This window comes from Silene latifolia, chromosome 5 (assembly GCF_048544455.1).
Source record: "Silene latifolia isolate original U9 population chromosome 5, ASM4854445v1, whole genome shotgun sequence".
Classification (NCBI taxonomy): Eukaryota; Viridiplantae; Streptophyta; class Magnoliopsida; order Caryophyllales; family Caryophyllaceae; genus Silene; species Silene latifolia.
The window spans coordinates 65,840,037-65,854,725 of NC_133530.1; the positions used below are offsets into that span (position 1 = coordinate 65,840,037).

Genomic DNA, 14,689 nt, shown 5'->3' on the forward strand with positions numbered 1-14,689 from the left:
TTTCATGCTCTCCGAATAGAGCTACTTGAAGGTCACCCACTTTATCTTTCCATATGGGTGATGTTTCTTTACTCATGGCTTGATCTTTTCATAGAGATTCTAACTTCTTCCTATCACTTTCTCGGCTATAGTGATAGACCATGAAGCATGACTCATGTAATCAGGGGGCTCTCATTATTTTGTCAAGATTGAAAGTAATTGTCTCCCCTACTTCAAGTGTGAGCTCTCCATGTTTAACATCGATTACCGCTCCGGCGGTATGCAAGAAAGGTCTTCCCAAGATGATAGGAATGTTGGAATACTCCTCCATGTCTACAATGACAAAGTTTACCGGGATGAAGAATTTGCCAATTCTTACGGGCACATCCTCCCATACCCCTAAAGGTATATTTGTTGATCGATCCGCCATTTGAAGAGTGATGTTGGTGCATTTGAGCTCTCCCATTACTACCCTCTTACATACCGAATATGGCATGACACTTACACTTGCTCTAAGATCACACAATGCTTTGTTGATTGTAGTGTCGCCAATGGTACATGGGATAGAAAAACTTTCCGGATCTTTGAGCTTTGGAGAGGAACTCCCTTGAAGAATAGCATTACTCACTTTAGTAAAGGCAATAGTCTCCAAATTTCGGATGGATTTCTTCTTGGTAAGAATATCTTTCATGTACTTTGCAAAAGGCGCTAATAGGAAACGAGTGCAGTCTTCGTAACAATAGGGAACGTTAGGGCAAAAGGAAAGGCTACGACGAGGCTGACTGAGGTCAAATGCGTGGTTTCATTGCTTTTCTTATTCGTAGAAGGATAAGATCTATCATCAATACCCCTCAGATTGACTTCTTTAATCAAGCGCGCAACGAATTCCATAGAGCAATTCCGAGGAATATTAGAACTTGCAAGAGTGCCTGTTCCACTTGGTCAACAACTCAGGCTTGGCTTAGACGAAAGCATTTTCTATGGATTTGTCTAGAGGATGTAAAAGAGGGCTTCTCGTCTAAAGGCAGGGGTGAGCTTTCTCACTATAGAATTCGCACTACGAACGAAAGACCAACGGGGATTCAGGAGGAAAAGGAGTTAGGAATAAAAAGAAAAAGTTTTTTAGTTTTAGCCTAATTCGTCTTCCATATTTCTCTTCTATGAGTTGAGTTCCACTATGTGCTGTGGTGTCCTTTCTTTTATCTTATTTTTTTTTTCTTGTTAGATAGTCAATATAAAACGTAGTAAAAGAGTATGTTTTTGTCAGTACGGAAAGCTAATCTTCTTATTTAAGATAATTACTAAGCTAATAACAGCGTATTCGTACAGCCGATTTGCCGCTAACACCGGTAATTCAGCTTTTTGATATCCCAATAGGTACGAAACTACGCTATTCAAAGCATCGAGAAGGAATCGCAGTGTGACAGATCCTATGTCTTAGTTCTCTGCTACTTCAGCTATATGCTTCTAACTGGTCTTTTCCAATCGTAGCGGGGGTAATGCAATGCCTCCAAGATCTCACTTCATTCACCTATCTGCCTCCTTTGTTTCGAGCGCTTAAAAAGCTTCGCTTTTAGTCTCCTTCTTTTTTCAACCAATTAGTCTTATAAAATAATGATTCTACAGATCAGAAAAAGATTTAATTTAAATTAAAATCTTTTCTTCCCACGCGTTACGCACCCGTTCGCCACTTTGTTATCAACTCTTCTCTTCCCGATTCACCCCGGAGTTTACTTTTATTTTTGGCGAGGGAGGGACTCGAACCCACGTCTTCTTGGTCATGAGCCTGACGAGTTCTTCCAATTTCTCCACCTCGCTTCTTTGTCTTTTGTTCTCTTTACTTATATATTTAATTCTTTTTGAATTTAACATAAAGTGGGACCTCGAGAACAAAGAGAAACCGCGATCGACTTAGTTGCCAAATTGCGGCGCCACTGCTACGCACGCTCCAAGAGGAACGAGTCGACTAATCTCGTCGATCCTATAAAATTCAAATGCAAGAGACTCAATTTCCACCGCACAACAATCTTTAGGACGAAAGCTATCAATCTATCCTCGCCGCACTTGAGTTGCTTGCTTGAACGCATGTTCCGGGGCTTTAGCTCCAGTAAGTCATTTTTTTTTTTTTTTTTCTGAGATCAAAACTATGCCTCTTTCTTTAAGAAAAGGCATCAGATATGAAGTGCCCATTTAAACTTAGCTCGAGCAAGCAGTTTCTGTTGCTTCAGCGGTAAAACGAGTCTCTTTCTTATGTCGGGTCTTCTCAATACATGAAACTATGCTTCTTAGCTTCTATAGAATGATGGGATTAAAGCGCTTCTATGCATGGGATTAAATTAAATTAAAATTAATATTAAGAGAATGGGGTGAAAAGAAAGAGCTGGCAACAAAAGAGCATCAAATGCAAGTCCATTTCCACTCGCACCCCTATCACGTAAATCCAGTAGCTAAAGAGCGAAAGCCTTTTCCCAAACCCAAACCCAAAGCTGGAAGAGATTGTGCCGGCTTTCTCTTATGAGAGGTCGAAACGCAAGTCCCTGGCTTTATTATATGTATGATGATGATGATCAAAGTCTGGTTTCGAAGAAAAAGTTGAAGTAGCTGGAGCTGTATAAGTAGAAGTAGGAACATGATTGATCAATTCTGTGAATGGGATTGAGACTTCTAAGTTCTTCATAATTTCCATGAACTTTCCAAATTTATCATCAAGCTTAGGCTTAGCTTGACGACTTGGTAATGGAAGTCTAATCACAATAGGCTCCTTAGCCTTTTCTTCATTCTTCTTCTTTGAAAGTTCTTTGGTAGTGGGTTCTTCTTCCTTAGAGTTCTCCACAACTCTTTGCTTGCAACTAGCATCCACAATATCTTCATTAATTGGGCTCTTTGGCCCTTCATATCTTGTACCTCTCCTCAAATAGATGGCACTAACCGTCTCATATCTTGTGGGCGGGTTACCTTGAAGAGGTAATTACCCATTTTGTCTTTGGGAGCTAGAAGATGCTAATTGGGTCATTTGAGTCTCTAACTTTTTGGCGTGGGCAAGAATGTTGTTGATGGTGATTTCTTTAGCTTGGCTATCTTTTTGCATTTGGGTGAAGATTCATGTTGGTTCTTTTGCATTTGGAGGACCACTTTTTGAACATCAAAGCTTTGGTCATTTGATTGGTTGTAGGAAGGTTGATTTTGATAACCTTGACTGTGGTTGAAAAAGGGTCTTTGAGATTGGTTTCTCATTGGAGGTGGAGTGTATGTTGGATGAGGGTTATGAACATTTTGGCTCTTATATGAAAGATTTGGATGGAATTTGGTGTTCTCATTATAGTAGTTGGAATAAAGGGTACCACTCTTGTATGCTTGGAAAGCATTTACTTGTTCATTTGTACCTCTACATTCGTTTTGATCATGTCCCAAAGTTCCACAACTTTCTCATACTCCATTTGGGATTGAGGATGATGCCACCATAGCATTAGCATGTTGTTTGGGTGGTTTGGAAGCTTCATCAAGTTTAGCCATGGCCTTCTCAAACTTCAAGTTGATGCTGTCAATATGAGCACTTAGTTGAGCACCCAATTGTGTGATGGAATCTACCTCATGGTTTCCTCCTCTAGTGGCCTTTCGAGGCCTACTATATTAGGAATTATGAAGCACCATCTCTTCAATTTTGGCCCATGTTTGGTTGTCATCAACTTTGGTAAACCTCCCATTGGATCCCATATTAAGCACATTGTCTGAGTCTTCATATAAGTCATTCCACAATTGTTCCACAAGGAACCACTCACTAAGTCCATGGTGTCGACAAGAACGACAAGTGTCTTTAAATCTCTCCCATGCTTCATATAATGATTCCGCATCCCTTTGCTTGAACCCGGTGATTTGGGCTCTCAACATATTTGTATTCTCCGGAGGATAGAACTTCTTGTGGAAGGCAAGTGCTAACTTCCTCCATGAATCAATACCAAGGGTAGCCTTGTCTAGGGTCTTCAACCATTGCTTTGTGGTACCGATCAAGGAAAAAGGAAACAACACCCATCGGATTTGGTCTTGAGTAACTACGGTTTGAGAAATTGCATCACAATAATCACAAAAAGTATAATTTCCTATAAAATCTAGTGCAAAACAGTGGCGGAAACACTGTCGAATGGGATTAAATACACAATGAAAAGTTATGTGAAAAAATAAAAATAAAACATGGATTAATATAATTAATCCTCGGGAGAAAAGTTTCCCGAAACGGTAAAGCTCCAAATAGCAGTACTAAAAGTAGTAACTACAACTCGACACTTGTATAAAACAAGGTCTAAATAAAAACCAACATAATAAAAGGTTCTAACATAGCTATATAAACAAAGAGTAGGTCCCGAATGACCACTCGCTAGCTCACACTTGAATCCCAGCAAACCAATACCTGTCATGTTATAAACATAACAGCCACAATCAGTGGAGAGCAAGTCAGGCGTTCTCCCAGCCATATTTCATCAAGATGAACAAGTAATGCTAATATATCAAAGTAATTGAAAACTTAAAACATTAATATATCAACATAGATAAAAACATGAAAAGTTATAAACGTAACTCATTATTCAAACGATAGAGTAAACAGACTAAACCAACATCCCAATTCTTTAAAGCATGTCCAAGTACTTGGCTCAGAGGCTACCTTTAAAGCATGTCCAACGTTCGACACCAATGTGTCCGGCTCAGAGGCTACCTTTAGAGCATGTCCAAGACACAACACACAAGTATCCGGCTCAGAGGCTACCTTTAAAACATGTCCAAGACACAACAAATAAGTATCCGGCTCAGAGGCTACCTTTAAAGCATGTCAAAGACACAACACACAAGTATCCGGCTCAAAGGCTACCTTTAAAGCATGTCCAAGACACAACACATAAGTATCCGGCTCAGAGGTTACCTTTAAAGCATGTTCAAGATACCTAAGCTTATTATTCTAAACCTTACACCTTACTTATTCTATAAGTTATTCAAATCCAAATCAAATGGTATTCATTATCCAAATTCTTTAAAAGGAAACTTTTAAAAGGAAACTTTCCTAAAAAGGCAAAAAATGGAAAATTCTTAATTCTAAAAATAAACATAGTAACTTTCCATTCAAAACTACCACTTTCTTTTTCACGTTTGCCAAACGTCTTTTTACGCGCTAAATAGTTAGCGTATTTGCGAAAAAATGTTAGATAAACATTCTTAATATAAAAAAGATTCATATGTATTGGGAGAAAATTGAAATTGAATGTTTAACTATGAATAGTGTACAAAATAGATAATGGTAGTGTGGAGTTGAATGGAGGGAGTATTATATTAAAATAGCTATTAATAGGCCTTGAGACATACATCCTAATTTATTATTTGAAAGTCCTAATCAACTATAAGGAGATGCATAAAATGGGAATCCAAATCAATTGGAGAAAGCCATAGGACTGAAATAGTCAAAAACATTAACAAACCAAGTTTACAGATTTCCTAAAATAGAACAGTCTTAGTATAAATATCATAACTATTATAGAAACATTGAAATGATACAAGGCCAATTGGGCTGTATTCCTAAGATACTTAGCTATGGCTTTTGTGAAATAAATATTTTCGAAATGAGGACTTTAACAGGGGTTTATAAACTGATCTTTAAAGTTTGACAGAAATCGTCGCACAAAATGTATCGGTTTATAAAACGGGTTTAACAAATCATTTTTGAGTAAAATAAAATTCTAACATCATTTATTCTCTTCAAAGTTTATGTACCAAAAAGACCCATAATAGTTTCAAAGGATAAAATAGGTTTTCGAAATAATCTTTGCGCTATTGTCCGTTTCGCGAGTATTTCAGCGTGCTGTTCATAGATATTTTACTGTGGACAAACGACACGTACAAAAATTACGAAATTTTACAGGTAGAATATAGACTTGAAATAAATATGAGTCTATTTTCAACATTTTCGAAGAAGGACAATTTATGAAGGAGAAATAAATTCGACAAGTCAAAGGACAGATTTAAAAAGTTGCTGAAACTTTGTTTAAGACATTAACATGAGCAACAACTAAAATTTCGACACAAGTAATATTAATAGTCTCAGCCAATAATAATTTTTATGAAAATCCGATTATCATAATAACTAATAACATCATAAATTACAATTTTTAAACATTTTCATAATTGATTTATAAAAACAAATCTAATAGGTCGAAACAATAATGAATAAACCAACAACATAACAATTTCATTTTTAACAAACTTGAACATGATAAATATAGTAAAATCACATGTTATGAATTATATTTAAAAACCATAAGATAACAGATCATTTATCCATAATTTTGAAATATACAAAGTCATTAAAATCATATAAAAATATTAAAACAAGTATAATACATGCAAGTACTCAATTCACTAATGAAATATCGAATCAGCCATCAAGCATTACCTTGTTTCCGGATCCCAATCAACAATAAGCTATCCTTCAAATGTTTCCTCTACAAGCCTATAAAACAATAAATATATGGTGAAAAACCATATAAAATGTTAATACAAAGATGAATAGAAAGAGTAATTAACCTACATTTGGAATAAAATGATTAAAGGATGAATTAAAGGATGAACATTGAAGAACAATTATAGTCGTGAACAATAATAGATGGCTCGTCCGAATAGACAAAGTAGGGAGAATGAATTTGTTCTGTTCTTGTTTTTATTGTAAGGGAAATGTGATAATTAAAAGTGATAAGCAAATGGACTATGTAAAAAGAATGACAACCAAAAATGATAATCCTCCACATAAAAATACGGTCAAAAGGGATTATTGGGAAAAATGATATTGCTTCCCCAAATGCATAGATTACATTATGGTATAAAGGGTAGGATGAATATCATTACCATAATTAAGAAGTGAGATACTAAAAAAAAGATGTGCATTCCCACATTTCCTACGTCAAAGGGCTTGGACACCATGCTAAGAATTTTTTTTTTCTGAAATGTGATCTTAAATGATCACTTGAATTAAATATCGGTCCACTTTAAAAATCGGACTAAAAATCGACTCAAAACGGAATTAATTAGAAAATTAATCAAACCGATAAATAATAAATAAAATTCAATCTCATTAATAAAAATTTAAAAATGAGATTATGAAAAATGGCGGGTGTTACAAAAGTCTCCATATGTAAGTGAAGATCTTCACTAAGCATCCCTCCAAATTGACTCCTCTCAACTAATTGTATGAATGCGGATTTGGCAATGAAATTACCGGTTAAATGTGGTGGTGTAGGAGTACCGTTTGGTAAGTTCTCCTCGGTTGGTACGGAATGTGATGAAAATTTAGGCACTGTAGGTTGATTTTGTGGTGGGTTTGGAATTGGGTTATCCTCTCCTTCTCTTGCAAAAGGATTGACAAACTCAATGTTATTTGGTTGAATGTCCACAATTTCTTCAATACCTACGACTCTTGAAGTACCTCTAGAAACTCTTCTATTGTTGGTTAAGGTCCTTTCAATCTCGAAATCAATAGGTAATTGATTACCTTGTGATCTCCTAGTCATGCAAAATATCAAACAACTAGAAAACAATTAGAACAACCTTTAGGAGATTGACTTCCCTAAGGTAAAGATAGACACAACTAAAAACAACTAATGAAAATCAAATCAATTGAACACCGTCCCCGGCAACGGTGCCATTTTTGTTCGGCTAAATCTCGTCGTCAAAGCTACCAACCAAAACAATATTTCTAACTCTACAAACTATTCTTTAGTGGAGTGGTAAGTAAAGGTCGGATCCCAAGATATGGGTATTGATTTAGGATTTCAATTGCAAGCAGTGTATGTCTTAGGGCGTCACAAATTGGGTTGAGATGAGATGTAATCTAAATTAATCAAGAAGATGAATGTAAATTAATGAAAACAAAGTAAAACATTTAAAGGGGTTGTAAACAATTGATTAAAGGCACTAGGGTGTCATGGGTTCGTGAGGGGATCATGGCAATAGATCATACAAACATGTTCTCAAATAGATGCAAGCAACTTATTGTTGTGATGGAATCGAGTTAGTGTATATCTTACAATTCCTAGGAAGATTTAGGTCCCGGAGCCGAGTCGATCAAGACTTTACAACACCTACAAGGTGACTTAGTCTCTTCCTATTCAACTCTATGCATGGTCTAACAAGGCTCGAGTTGGCTTATATCTTACAAGCCTCATTGAAAAGATAAGAGATGGGTAAAAAATACAAGGATTTATAGTCTCGCATTTCATCAAACATAACATGTGCATAGGTTCAAATCACAACAAACAAGTAAGTGATTAGGAAAGCATATTAGATTAAGCATATAGATCAATTCCCATGATTATTTCCCCTAATCCCCATTAACCCTAGCTAAAGGACTACTCACTCGTGATCAAGTTTAACATGTTAATAAGGTTGTCAATCATACTAACAAAGCAAAACATGATGAATAAATGATGTGATTAACAATAATTAAACAAGGGTAAAAAGAGATTATACCTACTTGAGATGATCCAAATAGTAAAGCAAAGAATAATAGAAGTAAACTTGATGATTGATGGAAGGTTGTCAATCCTCCAATAAACCCAAATAATCTTCTAATTACACAACTAAACTAAGAACAATTGAGAGAATTAAGGAAAGATTAAGATGTGATTAATATTGAAATGTGTATTACAATATTGAAATGTGTATTACAACTTTGATTAGGACTAAATTAAGGAATTGATTATGATAAGATGATTCTAAGCTAGTACAATAGGGTATTTATACTAAAATTAAGTACAAGGATTAGGGTTACTAAGGGCTTAAATGACGATTAAGACCTAAGAGAAGCTTGATAATTTGCAACTCCCGAGGGACATGCGTGGATTGGTGTAGCAGCTCCCCAGGGACACGCGCGGATTGAGCTGAAGCACGCCTTGTCCTGTGAGGTGATCCGCTCGGGCTGGCAGTCGGGACGCTTAGATCCTGTCTCTGGGACGCTCGGATCCTAGGACAGAGTTCTTCTCTTGTTCTTTGCTCCCTAACAATCCGTGGAGACTGTCTTAGGATGCCCAGATCTTTCATCATTGCCCATTTCACTTCATTTATTTGCTTAGACTTATAGTGTCGGTTTCCTCTTTGATGCTTGGTCATTAGATGCGATCCATTTAGCTCAATTTTGCTTCATAAATGCAAGGCTAGCAATCCTCTCATACCAAGGACACAAAACCTCAAATAATATGCAAAATGAGAAACTAAAGATAAGAAATGACCCTAATAGGTGCTAGAAAGCATAGGAACGAGGTTAATTCGGGGACTAAATGTGCTCAAATATGAGTCACATCATATATGCTACAAATACTTAGCCCAATTTAGGAAATATTTTTTAGGCGGAAAAAATGGGAGTTTCACCTATTCATTTAGTAAATAAGGGAATGAAAAAAATCAATCTTGTTTATTTTCTTAATTAAGAAGTGCTTTTAAAAGGAAAATATTTTATAATTCTTATTCTTAAGGGGGCTAATTAGGAGTATCGTCTCTTCATCATGGTAATGCAAACGTTATATTTTCTTATGTACATGCATAATGCCATATTGCCATCATAGAATGTTACCCGTTAAATTTGGTTATAGGTACTTATAGAAACTATATTATCCATTTATTTACTAGATTCCTATACAAGAACAATAGTGTAATGGAACGTTTAACGTTTTTCATAAAATAATACTCCCACCATTCAACTTTACACTACCACTTTCTTTTTTCACGTTTGACAACGCATCTTTTACGCGCTAAATATCGTTAGTTACGTATTTACAAAAAAAAAAAAGGTAAATATTTTTAATGTACTCATAACGATGAATAAAACAAGATCCCACATGAATATATTTTCACTTATGTATTGGTAGAAAATTGAATTTAAATGCTTAACTATGAATAGTGTACAAAATATATTTTTTTTTGGTACTAAATTGTGTACAAAATAGATAATGGTAGTGTGGAGTTGAATGGAGGGAGTACTACATTACTCCGTACTCAAAAAGTATAAAAAAATTGGTGTAATATAGAATGAGATTGATTATATAAATCATTCAAACTGAATTTTTACGGTGACTTTAGAGCATCTCCAATGGTTCATCTAAAGGACCTGCTTGCAATATTTGCAAAAAAAAAGAGCTTGTAGCTTACCATTGGAAATTGAAAAAATTGGTGTGGCTTTCATGCCATGTAGCTCTACCAAGCTACAACCAAGCCATGTTGCTTGATATTTTAAAAATAAAAATAAATTTTTTTCATTGGTTAAAAGCAATACTGTGGGCCCATGTAAGCTACAAAGTGTTGTAGTTTATCATTGGATTGATACGTAGCTTAAGAGCGATGTAGCTTAAAAAGTCGATGTGGCAAATCAAGCTCCACTACGTTGTAGCTGTCCATTGGAGATGCTCTTACTAGACTTTATCAATTTCTTACAGACATAAAACTGTCACCCACAATGATATTTCAATCAAATTTATATTTTTTTTAATTTTTATTCATAATTTAACTTTAAACCGCCACTTTAAATAACATGTTTGAAATATTTTGAGATATGAAAGATCTGAATTTAATCGTTTTATTTTATTTTATTTTTTAGGTTATTTTATATGATACCCGCATATTTTTTCGGTTTCTACGTGGTACCTCTCATCTTTTGAAAACATCGTTGGTACCCTAAACTTAATGAAAATTACTTAAAATGCCAAAAAAACTCAAAGCCGTCATTTTTAAATGTTTAGTTTATACATTTTTTATTGATTTTTTTGGCAATAATTTCTCAAACTTTTATCATAAATTCCGTTTAGTCAATCTTAAATATATTTTCTTTATAATTATTAGAGTACTAAAATTTTAATAGTTTGGGTATTTTATGCAAAATATAAAAAATTTAAAGATACCTGTCATGTTTTAAAAACCGAGTGGTATCACGTAGAAGTAAAAAAAAAAACAAGAGGGTACCTACCACTATTCAAATTTTCGCACATCGTTTTCACCATGGGGTTGAATATAAGCAAATTCCGGCATCACAATGGGATTATAGGCAGCTTCTTGATAACTGAGAGTAGGTGATCATTAAAAGAAAACAAGACAATGAATGACAAAGGATCTTACTTGGTCAGCAACCATTTGCACTTGCACATATTGACAGATATTTTCATGTTATTCTAATATATAAGTGACAGCTTTCAATAAAAATTAATAACAACCCATATTGTTTTAGTTGACTTCCAAATTTGTAATTAAAACCCACATTAATCTCGTCTTAAACTATCACGTTCATGCTTAATAATGCTAATCAACTGACCACCTTCTAAGCATAAATCCAAGAATTGTGCAACCAGAGGTTTACACAAGTACAGGAACTAAACGTGAGAGAAATTAAAGAGGTTGAGGAAATGGAAGAAGAAGGTCCATCGTTCGAGTCGACCCCATCATGGGTTATTGGAGCTGTTGTCTTTGTCATCGTTGGTATTTCTTTGGCTATCGAAAAGCTTCTTAGTAAACTTGGCCAAGTAAGTCGTCCTCTTTGTTTTTTTCTTCTTCTGTTTTAAATGTTGGTATTGCTAATTGTAATTTATAATCAATAATAATGTTATAGGAATTGAAAAAGAGGGAGAAGAAACCACTTTATGAGGCCTTGCAGAAGATTAAAGAAGGTGAATTGTTTATGATGGATTAATCTTTGACTCATTTATTCCATTTCTATTTCTATGGCCTTCGTAATTCATATAGTTTCATTTTCAATTATACTTTAGCTTTGGAAGATCATAGACTAAACCAAAACGACGAATGGTAACGCTGATCTCTATATACAATATTACAATTCTTGACAATCGACATAGATTCTTTAAGGTATCATCCTACCCTTTTTAACATTAAAACGGGTCAAGTATCATCCCAAATGTATATATAAGACAAGACTGCTATTTTTCTTATACATTCTGCTTTTATTTATTTAAATGAGGATCATATGTCCCTTTTTTTGCGTTTATTAAAAGGTCCCACTCCATACATATCTAAATGACACAAATAAAAAATATACAACAATTATGTTAATACGTTGATGTGTCAATATGTGTATGGAGTGGGACACAAAATGGGACAGAGGATCCTCACTGCTCTAATTACTTAACCCGATTTAAACTTATGACAATATACCGATTTTAAATGAGAATTTTTGGTCATCCTAATTCCTAAGTCAAATGCTTTTTTTTGGTACAAATTCCTAAATGTTTTAATAAGTCAGCTTGTCTCATAGAAGACGGGCACTATCCATCACAAACTGAAGATATTTAGTGCCCTCTCACAATATCACAAGTGGGGTGCTCCATTTAATTTCTACTTGATTTGCCACTTGCATATTATAAAAAGGGTATTATCCGTCTTTAGCTTGTGACAGATAGTGTTCGTCTTCAACGAGAATTTGTGTTTATAAGGAGTGTGTAAATTTTAATCTGGTAAATCCAACCCTTTATGAGTTTGTGTTACTTTTTGCCATAGACAAACGCTAAATGTAGTACTCTCTTCATATCAGACCAATGGTAATATAGGAAATTTTGACACTATTCATAATTGTAGGAAATCTTCGATATTATTCTTAATCTATAAGATAAAATATAGTCATGTGAGATCTTGTTTGATTTATCGTCATGAATACTAAAAGAATATCAAATTTTTATAATTTTTAATAATGTGTAACTAAAGATATTCACGTCGCAAAACGTATGTCGACAAGTGTGAAAAAGTCAATGTTACCATTGATGTGGTATGGAGGGAGTAGTAGACTAGTATGGTTGTACTTCTGTTGTCGTTGTCAATGGCTGGTCGTGAAAGAGATCGTCAATAAGGATGTGTTTAGATTGAAGGATTTGGTGGGAAAAAAGGGGAGAGAATTTGATGGATGAGAAATCTATTATTTGGTTAGCAAAATAAAAGTAGAAGGATTTGGAGGGAAGGGAAAATGAATTCCTTCTACAAGGCAAATTATTTCTCCATCAATATAGCCATATAGGCAATATTTGGAGAGAAAATCACCTCTTCTTTCCCTCCTTTTTTTCCTATCAAAACACATCCGAAAAAAGATCAATTTTTATTTTCGGGTATTATAACTTCAAAGTCTAACTCCACCACTAGTTATTACTATTTACATTTAGTAGTCAACTGATGGTTTCCATTAGTTTCGATTTAGAGCGCAAATAGATGGAGTAATCAGGTGTATTAACTATTAAGGTGGTCAGTGACATGTTCTCAAAATCTCGCTATTTATTGATAACTCTATCTTCTTTTGGGAGATCAAAGTTTTCGAACTTTAACCGTAAATAAGTTGGAAAATAAAAAATATTAGATTATAAAACAAAAATATTTACACTTATTTTCATGACATTTTTCACGAAAAAAAATTTCAAGAAAGAGAAGTGGCATATAGACTTTCAAAAATACGGTCAAAATGTCGTCTTGAAGACCGCAATAAAGCAAGGGACTTGCTAAATCCCGCACATAATTTTACTCAAATCCCGCACATTTTCCCGCTTATTCCGAGTATACCCCTCTCATTTCTCACAAAAAAAAAATCAAAAAAAAGAGGAGAGAATACCCATCCCCTTCGTCCCCTCCAAAGTCTCAATCACTCAACCACCCATCCTGCATCGGCCACCCATCACCCCGCCCCGCGACGAGCACCGCCTACGCCGGCAGAACACCCACCCCCTTTCCCCAACCATCGTTGGTACTTCCCTAAAACGCCCAATTCAAGTTAGTATTAACATGGGTTAGATCTTGGCGCTCCTCCGATCACATTAATGCGGGCTCACGCAAGTGCATCTCCGATGACAACCCTGATGCGCTCCGACAACAACTCTAATCTCGGCGCTCCTCCGATTACATTTTGATGTTGATGATGACGACTTGGTGTTACTAATGGCGGGGTTTCAAATTTACAGTATTGTTGGCGGTTGCGATTCTGGGAACGAGGTCATGATGGTGAAAAAGAGAGACCCGCGAACTCTCTGACTTCCGACGCATCCACGGGTCACCGGCGGTCAAGGTGGAACCAAAGGTGGCGAGTGCTGCCGTGCTGGCTGCTAGGTTTTGAGAGAATATTTTTTTTAAATAGAAGGGTAGTATTGGAAAAAAAGGTGACTAAATGTGTAGGATGTAGTAAATTGTGTGTATGATTTAGCAATTGCGTAAGCAAATGGAGTGAAAATAAATGTCTGAAGGGAGTACATAATATCCATGACTTCTATCGTCGGATCTCATGTCTAAAACAATAATCACTCTAAATCAGGACTCTTATTGAGCCCTAACTATACTCTCCCTATGGTTAGAATTGTTTCAAAAACCTTGATGTTCGACTTGAGGCGGAACTTGGTACCTATGTAACACCGAAACCATGGGTCAGAAGCGGCCACTCATGACAGCTCATCAGGCTGTGTACTTTGTTCTTACTCATGCGCCTCCCAGGAACCTTTCCAGGAGATATCTCATTCTAAGACTACTCTCAGCCAAACACGCTTAACCGTGGAATTCTTTTGCATGGATAACCAGAAAAGAAAGTGCACTATGTTGATACGAGTAATACTTTCAATCTTTTTAAGCACTAGTCATTTAAGGCTATTAATGGACCTCTTTAAAGGGGTACCCCACTCAATTAATGTCTTCGATTTAGTGGAGTATTACAACCTAT

At 35.5% G+C, this 14,689-nt stretch overlaps 1 protein-coding gene across 1 annotated transcript in view; it reads left to right on the forward strand.

Annotated features, from left to right (window-relative positions):
* Positions 1 to 11,204: 11,204 nt before the first annotated feature.
* Positions 11,205 to 14,689, forward strand: part of LOC141657482 (MLO-like protein 1) — a 42,490-nt gene continuing 39,005 nt past the window's right edge. The window contains exons 1-2 of the mRNA XM_074464732.1: positions 11,205 to 11,516; positions 11,603 to 11,660. Coding sequence (XP_074320833.1) covers positions 11,400 to 11,516; positions 11,603 to 11,660 — 175 coding nt within the window. The 5' untranslated portion in view covers positions 11,205 to 11,399. The remainder of the gene's footprint in view (positions 11,517 to 11,602; positions 11,661 to 14,689) is intronic.